The sequence below is a fragment of the Neoarius graeffei genome, chromosome 12 (genome assembly GCF_027579695.1).
Source record: "Neoarius graeffei isolate fNeoGra1 chromosome 12, fNeoGra1.pri, whole genome shotgun sequence".
In the NCBI taxonomy this organism is placed as follows: Eukaryota; Metazoa; Chordata; class Actinopteri; order Siluriformes; family Ariidae; genus Neoarius; species Neoarius graeffei.
In genome coordinates this window covers 14068556-14082300 of record NC_083580.1, presented here as the reverse complement: position 1 = coordinate 14082300, position 13745 = coordinate 14068556, and the positions used below count along the sequence as shown (strand labels likewise).

General features: G+C 41.0%; 1 protein-coding gene across 2 annotated transcripts in view; it reads right to left on the bottom strand.

The window, feature by feature from the left end:
• The window catches only part of niban2a (niban apoptosis regulator 2a), a 140116-nt gene that overhangs the window by 96526 nt on the left and 29845 nt on the right, over nt 1-13745 (bottom strand). For both annotated transcript variants that reach the window (XM_060935556.1, XM_060935555.1), the window contains exons 2-4: nt 9485-9615; nt 5887-6015; nt 3911-4016 (exon numbers count right to left, since the gene is read on the bottom strand). In XM_060935556.1, coding sequence (XP_060791539.1) covers nt 3911-4016; nt 5887-6015; nt 9485-9615 — 366 coding nt within the window. The remainder of the gene's footprint in view (nt 1-3910; nt 4017-5886; nt 6016-9484; nt 9616-13745) is intronic.

The window sequence follows — 13745 nt, the reverse complement described above, 5'->3', positions numbered from 1 at the left end:
CGCGTGGGTTTCCTCCGGGTGCTCGGTTTCCCCCACAGTCCAAAGACATGCAGGTTAGGTTAACTGGTGACTCTAAATTGACCGTAGATGTGAGTGTGAGTGGTTGTCTGTGTCTATGTGTCAGCCCTGTGATGATCTGGCAACTTGTCCAGGGTGTACCCCGCCTTTCGCCCGTAGTCAGCTGGGATAGGCTCCAGCTTGCCTGTGACCCTGTAGAACAGGATAAAGCGGCTAGAGATAATGAGATGAGATGAGACTACCTGATAGGCTAGAGGAAGAAGGGGGTGGGGTGAGCAGTGGCTCATTATCATTTGCCATCAGTCAGTCAAACCGACTGTTTTGAACACGGCTGTTTAGACAGGGTAAGAAGGGAGTTGTGGTGTTTTATCCTTGTGGCATTTTGACCAAAGCATGTCACAGACATTTTATTAAAGGAGAACTGAAGTCATTTTTAAACTTGCTTTATTTCTTAATTAACGTGTTATTCAATTACGTTTTCAGTTTTAGTAACCTTATATCGTGACTCGGATTGGCAACTAATTGCAATTAAATATTATACTTATCGGCCTATTCGGTTTTTAGCCATGTTGAATGTAGTTCATTTGGTCCACGGCAGGCGTCACTTATCCGCACAATCTTCACAAGACTTGTGTGAGACTTCGAAATGTGAAGTGCCAGCCAGTTGTCAGTGCTGACATTTTGAAAACTGTTTTCCAAATGAAATATTGCACAAAAACGAGTTTAAATGACGATTACTGCCTACTTTTTTCAAAATTTCCTGATTGCTATCAAAACAAACAAAACTTCCGTCTTTATATCAGCATTCGAAAGAAGGTGCGCATGTCTTCTGACAACCCCTGTGTCCGAAATCGCTCCCTACTCACTATACAAGGCACTATATAGCGAGGACGCCATTTTGTAGTGCTGTTCGAAACCTTAGTGACGATTATTGACACTATATATAGTGCACTCAAAGTATCCCACAATGCATCACAAAAAGTAGTGTACAACCGATGGTCACTAACTAAAGCAATATATCCCATCATGTATTGTGGTCGCGCTGAAAGAAATCAAAAGTCTCAAATTTTTTGCAGCGGCAAAGAAGAAAGGATTCAGCCTTGATTTAAAAAAAACCTGAAAGATGCAGGTACTTTGTATTTATTAATGTGGGAAATGCGCTCAGTATAATATGGATTTATCACAAAAATAAATGCATCTATTTATTATTTTGAAAACCCACCAGCTGACTGATCTGGCACCTTTTAATTGTGCGATCGTAATGACGTAAATACCAGCGCAACAGAGTAGTGTCCAAAAGCATTTTTTCATTTTACCAATTAGCTCACTATATAGTCCTCTATATAGTAATTCCCTATATAGGGAGTAGGGAGTAGTGAGCAAGTGAGCGATTTTGGACACAGGGATCATTGGTACATGTTGGTCACTTTGATTTCCACTGTACGTTTTACTTCCGTCCTACGATGTCTCGCACAGGTCTCAACGAATCTCGTTTACGGCCATTGCTTTGACATATGGACTGATCTATTACATAGCATATTTCAAACACTCGTAACTTGCTCTAGCAGTGGCAAAATAGCTGTCAAAATGCATTCCCATATTTAATAAAATGAGAAATAGAATTCTGATAATAAAAAAATTTGCCTTCAGTTCCCCTTTAAGATCTCAGGGAACTGTGTCAATGTGTGGGAAAGGGGTATAATATGTCACATTTAAAAAATAAATACTTTCACAAAATATCTTCAATTTCACATCACATGTCAGGATGTTGCTAAATTGTTGCTGATTGTTTCTGGAATATCGCCAACACTGAAAATGGTGACTCGCTACTCAGTGCAGAGGATTCTGGGAAGGGTGAGCCAGGCCCCTTGGATGGTCAATAATAAGGGGACAGCTAAACAGTTTAGTTAGCTAAAGGCAAAGAATGTGTTTTTCTCTTAAGGTCAGTCAGGCACAACAAAAATGCTGATTTAGCTTTGCAATTTTCCCATTTTTGGACATTCCGCAATATGAAAAATACACTGACCATTAATATTATAAATACTCCATTTCTATAAGTAGAACTATAACACTGAGGTACATTCAGATTTCATACACTAGTTAATTCAGTTCTTAAAGCCAGATTTGGACATTTTGGGTAGTTCTGAAATTGGCACTGTATACAGATGCATATACATATTGTCTGATTATTTAGTGATGAAAAAAAAAAATTGTAAGATACAAATGAGAATGTTTAGTTACCTGTTGCCTCAATTGCATATTTAAATAATATTGGCTGGCGTTCAGTGGTATATCAGAGATATTCCATTCAGCTAGTATGATATTGAACGAGTTGAAGATGAGTAGCTGAATGGAATATATCTGATGTACCATGAAAAAAAGCAGCCAATATTTTTATTATTACACACACACACACACACACACACATACACTTTTCCAGTTTTTCGATGTCCGTTGGTATGTTTTTCTCTTGTAAACACAGGGGAACCATCAGAGCCTTCTAGGCCTTCAGAGAAGGCCCAAACATATCAGCATTTCAAATGTTATACTTAATTTCTTTCATTCTTTCATAATTTCATTATAATTATTCTCTTCTACTGTAATTCTAATTTGGCCTCATTTTCTATCAAATTTGCTTCAGAAATGAAAGGGTTACTGTCCTGAAAACATTAAAATCGAGTTATCCAATGAGAGTTTTTTGTTTTTTGTCTCTAGGCTGAGAAGAGTTTAGTGCTGGCTCACTCATTGGTTAGGACTTCATTACCAGAACAGAAGGCCATAGCAGTGTATGTTTATGTATGAAGTGACAGATTAATTAACCAATCAGATTTTGATTTATAGTGGGAGGGACCAAAAATTTATCGCCCTCGGCTTTCTCGAAGGCCAACGCGAGCTTAACCGTGAGTCAGCTCCATCAGCACAGCAGTGAAGTCACCTTCCAGCCGATGTAGCATTCATCAGTAGTGTTAGCGAATGCTAATAAAGCGGTCAAGCCAGTGCTATTGAGAGCAAGTAACACAGGCTAACGACTGAGAAACTAAGATTTCTGTCTCCAGACAGAGTTCTTCCACACTCGCTTGCCACAGTACTTTTCACTCATACTTAAGTAATCTATTGACAACTACGCACAACAGAGCGACCTGGCACCCTGCCACTAATCCCCCAGTACTTGCAAAATCCTTTGCCCTGTTGCTTTTTTTGGTGTGTCTGGCTAAGATTTGGCTGAGCTGAAGTCCCAGCTTCAATATTAATAGTTCGCCACTGACATACACACTCTCTTTTCCAGTTTTTTTAATGTCCATTGGTATGTTTTTCTCTTGTAAATATGCGTGAAGAATATCTAATTAAGTTTTGGGAGCCTTTTGGGTGTTCAATGCGTCTTTCTCTTTCCCAGCGAAGAAAGAAATACTTCTGCGCATGCGCAGCATTAAACTTTCTCATTGAATATTCACATCAGCTCCGACGTGTGACGTCATGTTTTCTTGACAGCCATGCAATATCGTAAACCATATTGAACGCTCATTCTGCATTGGGTAGAGTGATGTAATACATGTAGGATAAGCAATATGCTAACAATATTGCATGCTATCAAACCAAGGGAATGAAACCCGCTAGAAGGGAATAGAACACGTGTTTTTATTCCATAGAAAAAGTGTCCTGTATTATATTAATTAATTATATTTTTAAACTGACAATTTTAAGAATTCAACCTGTATTGACGTATGGTTATGTGGTAGCTGGGTTTAAATTGATATATGATTATGCTGTATAAAACTGTATTAGGTTAGATTTTAAGCATGAATCCACCCAGCTCTGTTTAGGGGCGATGGAATATCTGTGTATGCTTTCCAATTCCAGCTACGTATCTTTCATATCCTGACTCCACTCTCACCAGAAATGCAGCTGTTCAGCAGGTCCATATACTCATCCATGGAGGTCAGGGCTTTGTATCCAGCACAATTAATGATTCCTCTGGGATTCAGGCCTCTTTCATAAGCCTGAGCAGGAAGATAATACAGTTTAGCTTCACACTGCAGCTGCACGTTATCTAGACTCCATGCAGCGCCATAATACAATTCCTGCATCATCATTTATGTTTAAAAAAACAACATACTTCTAAGCAATAATGAACAGACCAGACGCCAGCGCACTTCATTTATAAGTGAACACAGAATTGTTTTGAAGGACATAAGCAGTAATACTACTACAACCCCAATTCCAAAAAAGTTGGGACAAAGTACAAATTGTAAATAAAAACGGAATGCAATAATTTACAAATCTCAAAAACTGATATTGTATTCACAATAGAACATAGACAGCATATCAAATGTCGAAAGTAAGACATTTTGAAATTTCATGCCAAATATGGGCTCATTTGAAATTTCATGACATCAACATATCTCAAAAAAGTTGGGACAGGGGCAATAAGAGGCTGGAAAGTTAAACGTACAAAAAAGGAACAGCTGGAGGACCAAATTGCAACTCATTAGGTCAATTGGCAATAGGTCATTAACATGACTGGGTATAAAAAGAGCATCTTGGAGTGGCAGCGGCTCTCAGAAGTAAAGATGGGAAAAGGATCACCAATCCCCCTAATTCTGCACCGACAAATAGTGGAGCAATATCAGACATCATCTACAGTGCATAATATCATCAAAAGATTCAGAGAATCTGGAAGAATCTCTGTGCGTAAGGGTCAAGGCCGGAAAACCATACTGGGTGCCCGTGATCTTCGGGCCCTTAGACGGCACTGCATCACATACAGGCACGCTTCTGTATTGGAAATCACAAAATGGGCTCAGGAATATTTCCAGAGAACATTATCTGTGAACACAATTCACCGTGCCAGCTGCCGTTGCCAGCGAAAACTCTATAGTTCAAAGAACAAGCCATATCTAAATATGATCCAGAAGCGCAGACGTCTTCTCTGGGCCAAGGCTCATTTAAAATGGACTGTGGCAAAGTGGAAAACTGTTCTGTGGTCAGACAAATCAAAATTTGAAGTTCTTTATGGAAATCAGGGACGCGGTGTCATTCGGACTAAAGAGGAGAAGGATGACCCAAGTTGTTATCAGCGCTCAGATCAGAAGCTTGCATCTCTGATGGTATGGGGTTGCATTAGTGCGTGTGGCATGGGCAGCTTACACATCTGGAAAGACACCATCAATGCTGAAAGGTATATCCAGGTTCTAGAGCAACATATGCTCCCATCCAGACGACGTCTCTTTCAGGGAAGACCTTGCATTTTCCAACGTGACAATGCCAAACCACATACTGCATCAATTACAGCATCATGGCTGTGTAGAAGAAGGGTCTGGGTACTGAACTGGCCAGCCTGCAGTCCAGATCTTTCACCCATAGAAAACATTTGGCGCATCATAAAACGGAAGATACGACAAAAAAGACCTAAGACAGTTGAGCAACTAGAATCCTACATTAGACAAGAATGGGTTAACATTCCTATCCCTAAACTTGAGCAACTTGTCTCCTCAGTCCCCAGACGTTTACAGATGTTGTAAAGAGAAAAGGGGATGTCTCACAGTGGTAAACATGGCCTTGTCCCAACTTTTTTGAGATGTGTTGTTGTCATGAAATTCAAAATCACCTAATTTTTCTCTTTAAATGATACATTTTATCAGTTTAAACATTTGATATGTCATCTATGTTCTATTCTGAATAAAATATGGAATTTTCAAACTTCCACATCATTGCATTCCGTTTTTATTTACAATTTGTACTTTGTCCCAACTTTTTTGGAATTGGGATTGTATATATAATATTAGGTCCACTGGAAAATATAAATATGTAAATTAATTAATCAAATCAGGATTAGAGCTGTTTGATTTGGAAGTGCAAGAGTTTCCTCACCAGTCTGCTGTCATAAACGCTGATGTTGTAAGAGTCGGCTACGTATATGAAGCGGTTCCTCCATTTCTTATTCTCCTCCAAATACTGAAACAAGTCTCCAGAGAAGATTGACTTGTCCTGAAGTGGATCCTGAAGAAAAAAAATATATGTATGTATTCTTTCCGTCACGTCATTTTTCTCATAATCTCATAAGAAATAAGCGTGAGGCCGAAGAACATTCTTTCAAATTCTGAACACCAAAATAGCTGAAGTCTTGGGTTTTTTTTCCCCCAGGGTGGCCTATAATAAGAAATGGGCAGTAGGCCTGGTAGACAAATTGTATGCTATGTACAATTTCTATGTGCTTTTGTTTATGTCTGGTGCTCAGAACCATGACTTGAGATGACGAGCGCAGAACCTGGGAAAAACCAAGCAGATCTGTGTTACTGAATGGAAGCTTGTTGAACACTAATTGAGTGGCAGACGTGATTGGTATAAAAGTGTTTAACACACTGGAACTAGATTGGGTTTGGTGGAATTTAAATCAGACACTGATAAACACCCATGATGGTATCTGTTTGCACAATGTGGCTAATACTTTTGCTGGTATATTAGATTATACTCTTAAAATAAATCTGCTCTGGGATCATAAAGGGGCCGTGGATGTTTTTTTAAACACTGGAAAGGATCCAAAATTGCAAAAATTCAGAGACCCCTGAGTGTCAATATTACTATTGCAATGGGTTTCCTTTTCCTAAGGGAAAAATAAATAAACAAATAAATAAATTCCAGCCCACGTTCCCAAATTTCCCCCTCAGACTTCACATGTTAAGTTGTCTTGCTTATTTTTAAACATCAGTAAGCGTAGCATTAAAATGGGAACATGAAATCTACATTTCCATACTTTGGAAGGTCTGCACATGGAGGGCTTTATAGTCTCAGAATGCTTCCCAGACATCTTTCCTCGCACGCTGTGCTACTATGAATAAACCTGACACCCATAAAAACGTATAAGGGAGGTGAGGCATAATGCTGATTCTGCGATTCACGCATCGGGATTTAATCGTCCATACCAAAAAAAGCAGTTTGCACTTACTTACCAGATCACCACACTGAGCTGGAAGGTATAATTTAAGCTTCAGAACATCACCACCTATGGAAACTCAGGACTTATGGTGATGGGGCACCAATGTGTGTGAAACTTACTCCAACTTCCCTTCACTAGCCAACCAAAGATAAGAGGGACCACAGAGCCATGTGGCTTTTAATGGGTTCTTTTTATAGAGTGGAAAAAAAAACCAACAACAACAAAGTAACAGGAAAGGCCTTTACACACTCCGTGTGATTAATTCACACGTTAATGTATTGTTTTCAAACTGTTGTTTTTGTCATGAGTACATTCACACGGAACGCCAATATTACGCAGTGAAAAAGCAACAGACAGTATTTTTTTCTGAGCTTTCGCACCACAAACAAAAGCAACAAACTAACCACCTTGTGCGGAACAGACGTCACGTGGTGACAATCATATTTCTTTAAATAGACGGATTTTCTCCCCGACCGTATTTTAAGAAATGAATTCAGGTTAATCTGATTTCATTCCATCCTGTTAGTCAAATTACCCTGGAAATAAATTTGAATTATTTTACAAAGTAAGAAATGACTATTTAAATTAAAAATATATTCAACGTACCATCACTATTCTTTCATTCTGTTATATTCTACTTTGTTAGGGCTGTGCCTCCTTTCCTGACACAGTGGAATAAACACATAACTGGTACATGTTCTTCTCACACCAGGAATACACTTTAAAAAATAGAATATACATACAGTATACAGTGGTGCTTGAAAGTTTGTGAACCCTTTAGAATTTTCTATATTTCTGCATAAATATGACCCAAAACATCATCAGATTTTCACACAAGTCCTAAAAGTAGATAAAGAGAACCCAGTTAAACAAATGAGATAAAAATATTATACTTGGTCATTTATTTAGTGAGGAAAATGATCCAATATTACATATCTGTGAGTGGAAAAAGTATGTGAACATTTGCTTTCAGTATCTGGTGTGACGCCCTTGTGCAGCAATAACTGCAACTAAACGTTTCCGGTAACTGTTGATCAGTCCTGCACACCGGCTTGGAGGAATTTTAGCCCATTCCTCCATACAGAACAGCTTCAACTCTGGGATGTTGGTGGGTTTCCTCACATGAACTGCTCGCTTCAGGTCCTTCCACAACATTTTGATTGGATGAAGGTCAGGACTTTGACTTGGCCATTCCAAAACATTAACTTTATTCTTCTTTAACCATTCTTTTGTAGAATGACTTGTGTCCTTAGGGTCATTGTCTTGCTGTATGAACCACCTTCTCTTGAGATTTAGTTCATGGACAGATGTCCTGACATTTTCCTTTAGAACTTGCTGGTATAATTCAGAATTCATTGTTCCATCAATGATGGCAAGCCGTCCTGGCCCAGATGCAGCAAAACAGGCCCAAACCATGATACTACCACCACCATGTTTCACAGATGGGATAAGGTTCTTATGCTGGAATGCAGTGGTTTCCTTTCTCCAAACAAAACGCTTCTCATTTAAACCAAAATTCTATTTTGGTCTCATCCATCCACAGAACAGTTTTCCAATAGCCTTCTGGCTTGTCCACATGATCTTTAGCAAACTGCAGACGAGCAGCAATGTTCTTTTTGGAGAGCAGTGGCTTTCTCCTTGCAACCCTGCCATGCAGACCATTGTTGTTCAGTGTTCTCCTGATGGTGGACTCATGAACATTAACATTAGCCAATGTGAGAGAGGCCTTCAGTTGCTTAGAAGTTACCCTGGGGTCCTTTGTGACCTCACCAACTATTACACGCCTTGCTCTTGGAGTGATCTTTGTTGGTTGACCACTCCTGGGGAGGGTAACAATGGTCTTAAATTTCCTCCATTTGTACACAGTCTGTCTGACTGTGGATTGGTGGAGTCCAAACTCTTTAGAGATGGTTTTGTAACCTTTTCCAGCCTGATGAGCATCAACAACGCTTTTTCTGAGGTCCTCGGAAATCTCCTTTCTTTGTGCCATGATACACTTCCACAAACATGTGTTGTGAAGATCAGACTTTGATCGATCCCTGTTCTTTAAATAAAACAGGGTGCCCACTCACACCTGATTGTCATCCCAACTGATTGAAAACACCTGACTCTAATTTCACCTTCAAATTAACTGCTAATCCTGGAGGTTCACATACTTTTGCCACTCACAGATATGTAATATTGGATCATTTTCCTCAATAAATAAATGACCAAGTACAGTATTTTTGTTTCATTTGTTTAACTGGGTTCTCTTTATCTATTTTTAGGACTTGTGTGAAAATCTGATGATGTTTTAGGTCATATTTATGCAGAAATATAGAAAATTCTAAAGGGTTCACAAACTTTCAAGCACCACTGTATGTACGACAAACAATGTGTTGAGGAAATGTGTTTGCACGATAAAGGCATTAATACATTTTTTAAAAATTCCTTGAGATTCAAAAGGCACTGAATGAAAATGAAACAGAGATGGAGTGAAGTCAATTATGTTCAGAGAATCTGAAAAGGTCAAAGTGCAGATGAGGATGTTACCTTGCGGTGTAAGAGCTGGGTCTGCACGTTCCCTCCTCCCTCGATCTCGAAGCGTACGCTGTTAAAGAGAGCCACTGCATACTGCTGTTCATACACCTTTCTGAACTCCGTCAGCACCTTTCCGGTATGAGCTGGAACACACACACACACACACGTGCATCATTTAGAGAGCTGAATAAGAACAAAAGTCGTCACCAAGCAACAAGTTGGTGGTTTTGATCAGAATGCAGGTGCGTTTTAAAAGAAGAAGAACAACAACTTTATTTATCGCACGTACACTTAAGCACAGTGAAATTCCTCTCTGCATTTAACCCATCTGAAGCAGTGAAAACACACACACACACGTGAGCGGTGAGCACACACACATACCCAGAGCAATGGGCAGCTATGCTACAGCGCCCAGGGAGCAGTTGGTGGTCAGGTGCTTTGCTCAAGGGCACTTCAGCCCAACCTTCAAGCCATGGCTGCTCCATGTTAACCGAATCACATGTCTTTGAACTGTGAGGGAAACCGGTGCACCCGGAGGAAACCCACACAGACACGGGAAGAACATGCAAACCCCACACAGAAAGGCCCCCATCAGCCGCTGGGTTCGAACCCAGAGCCTTCTTGCTATGAGGTGACAGTGCTAACCAATACACCACCATGATTATTGATTGCTTATTGTAGGTAAAGAAAATCCACTACAGGGTGCATTCTTTTTAATGATCCAACTATCTATCTATGAATCTCTTTCATCTCATCTCATTATCTCCAGCCGCTTTATCCTTCTACAGGGTCACAGGCAAGCTGGAGCCTATCCCAGCTGACTACGGGCGAAAGGCGGGGTACACCCTGGACAAGTCGCCAGGTCATCACGGGGCTGACACATAGACACAGACAACCATTCACACTCACATTCACACCTACGGTCAATTTAGAGTCACCAGTTAACCTAACCTGCATGTCTTTGGACTGTGGGGGAAACCGGAGCACCCGGAGGAAACCCACGCGGACACGGGGAGAACATGCAAACTCCACACAGAAAGGCCCTCGCCGGCCACGGGGCTCGAACCCAGGACCTTCTTGCTGTGAGGCGACAGCGCTAACCACTACACCACCGTGCCGCCCATGAATCTCTTTTTCCAACAATAAGAAAATAAGACATGCGAGCCCTCAGACACACTTCAAAGCATTCGTTTTGGCTGCACGCATAGATCCGGAGTGTGATGGACATGGAGCATGGAAGTGGGCCTATTGACAGTCATGCAGGCATTACAATGATGTTTGTCTTTCTGGATGTGTATGCATCCTACACTCTCTTCAGACAGACTCTACACACTCATCATCAAAGCTATTATATATATAAAATTCAGATAGAGCTATTTGTTCTCATGTTCATGAAGCTAAAAACGTGTGTCCTGTCATCAGGAGATGTGAAAACTACACACCCAGGGAGACAGACCAGAGCAAGTTGATGAGATCATATGATTAAACAAAAGCGTAAATACTTCTGTGCCCATTCTGTTGTCTTTAAAACAAGCTTTAGGACAAGGATTAGGATTATAAACCAAGGATAAAGGAACGTGGCTAAAATACACTCCTACAGACAGTGCCGGGACAGGAGACTAATGAAAATGAGAGACATGGTTTAGTCTCTAGGCAGTTAGGCAAAGTAATACCTGAAAGGAGTAACAGAATAATATCTGCAGGCTTGGCGTGTCACTTACGTTCAGTGTCCGCCATGATTATTGTCCCCCCTTGTAAAGATTAGTAAAAAGGGTGAGAGAAAAAAATCCACCTTTTGGTGAAGTCGCTTCATCTCTCACTGAAAAAAAAAAGAAGAGAAAAATCCAACCTTGAATTTAAATCGATTTATTCAGAGAAAAACAAATCCCTCATCAAGAAAATTATTTTCAACAAAAAACACATGTGCCACTATTATCGTCACACCTGGAAATTAAATTGAACACAATGTAACTGAAGTCTCGTCTCATCTCATTATCTCTAGCTGCTTTATCCTGTTCTACAGGGTCGCAGGCAAGCTGGAGCCTATCCCAGCTGACTACGGGCGAAAGGCGGGGTACACCCTGGACAAGTCGCCAGGTCATCACAGGGCTGACACATAGACACAGACAACCATTCACACTCACATTCACACCTACGGTCAATTTAGAGTCACCAGTTAACCTAACCTGCATGTCTTTGGACTGTGGGGGAAACCGGAGCACTTGGAGGAAACCCACGCGGACACGGGGAGAACATGTAAACTCAGAAAGGCCACAGGCACAGAAAGGGCCTCGCCAGCCACGGGGCTCGAACCCGGACCTTCTTGCTGTGAGGCGACAGCGCCAACCACTACACCCTGTAACTGAAGTATGTTTCCCATTTAGATTGTACAGTACTTTTGAGTTGACTGGTGCGTGTAGGAACTTTCAAGCTGTAATCCATGACTTCCTGATTAACTGGGGAACAAATATGAGGTGACACAGAGGCCAAATTCCCTTAGTCATCCATCAACATCTCATCTCATCTCATTATCTCTAGCCGCTTTATCCTGTTCTACAGGGTCGCAGGCAAGCTGGAGCCTATCCCAGCTGACTACGGGCGAAAGGCGGGGTACACCCTGGACAAGTCGCCAGGTCATCACAGGGCTGACACATAGACACAGACAACCATTCACACTCACATTCACACCTACGGTCAATTTAGAGTCACCAGTTAACCTAACCTGCATGTCTTTGGACTGTAGGGGAAACCAGAGCACCCGGAGGAAACCCACGCGGACACGGGGAGAACATGCAAACTCCGCACAGAAAGGCCCTCGCCGGCCACGGGGCTCGAACCCGGACCTTCTTGCTGTGAGGCGACAGCGCTAACCACTACACCACCGTGCCACCCATCCATCAATATGGGAACGATAAAAGAACACACAAACCAAATGAGGGAGAAGTGTGTTGATCTTCATAAGTCAGGGAATGGTTATTAAAAAAAAATAGCTACTCGCCTGAAAATGTCCATTTCTACTGTAAGGGCAATAATAAAAAAGTGGACACCAACTGGAACTGTTACGAACTTGCTTGGAAGAGGATCCAAGTTTATTTTGCCCCAACGTACAGTGAGGAAGACAGTAAGAGAGGGGGAAAAAAATCCACAATGATCATTGTTGATGAATTACAAGAAAAAGTAAAACCTTGGCATTTCCAAGTCTCCAAAACCACTATCAGATGCCACCTCTATGCCAACAGATTATTTCAAAGGTATGGTAGAAATAAAGCAAGCGCCTGAAGTTTGTGAAACGCTACTACAACTTTGACCGTTCTAAGGTCTGATGGAACAAAAATGGAGCTTTTTGGCAACAAACACTCAAGATGGGTTTGGTGTAAAAAGAAAGCTGGCTATAACGAAAAGAACCCGATCCCAACTGTAAAATATGGTTGAGGTTCTGTGATGTTTGGTGGCTGTTTTTCCTCCAAAAACCCTGGAAACCTTGTTAGGGTCCACGGCATCATGGACTCCATGAAATATCAGAACATTTTAAGTCTAAATCTGGCTGCTTCTGCCAGGAAACTCAAACTGGGTCATTATTGGATCTTCCAGCAGGACAATGATCTGAAGCATTTGTCCAAATCAAGACAAAAATGGTTCACTGAGCACAGAACCAAGCTTCTGCCCTGGCCATCTCAGTCCCCATTGAAAACCTGTGGGCCGAGCTGAAGAGGAGAGACAGCACCAGAGAGGGCCTCAGACCTTGGATGATCTGGAGAGATTGAGTAAAGAGGAACGGTCTCAGATGCCCTGCTCTGTATCTCCAACATTGTAAAATGTTATAGGAGAGACTCAGTGCTGTTTTACTGGTAAAGAAAGGAGGTTGTACAAAGTATTAAATGAAGGAGTGACAATAATAGTGACACAGGTGGTTTTGGTGAAAATAATTTTCTTGATGAGGGATTTGTTTTTCTCTGAATACATTTATTTCAATTAAAGGATGGATTTTTCTCATTTTTTCAGTGCGAGATGAAGTGACTTCATCAAAAGGTGGATTTTTTTCTGTCCCTTTTTATTAATCTTTACAAGGTGGGACGATAGTCATGGAGGGCACTGTAACTGTGAAAAGCAATTTAAATTCAAATACCGAGACAGGGCATGATTCCGCCTTGTTTGACATCTGAAGTGCAGTTCACGTCACTATTACTGGCAAATTACTGCAAAAATGTCTGTGTTTGGTTGTGACTCAGAGCCAAATCATGGCTTGTGGGAACATTCTGGTTTGCTCAAGGTG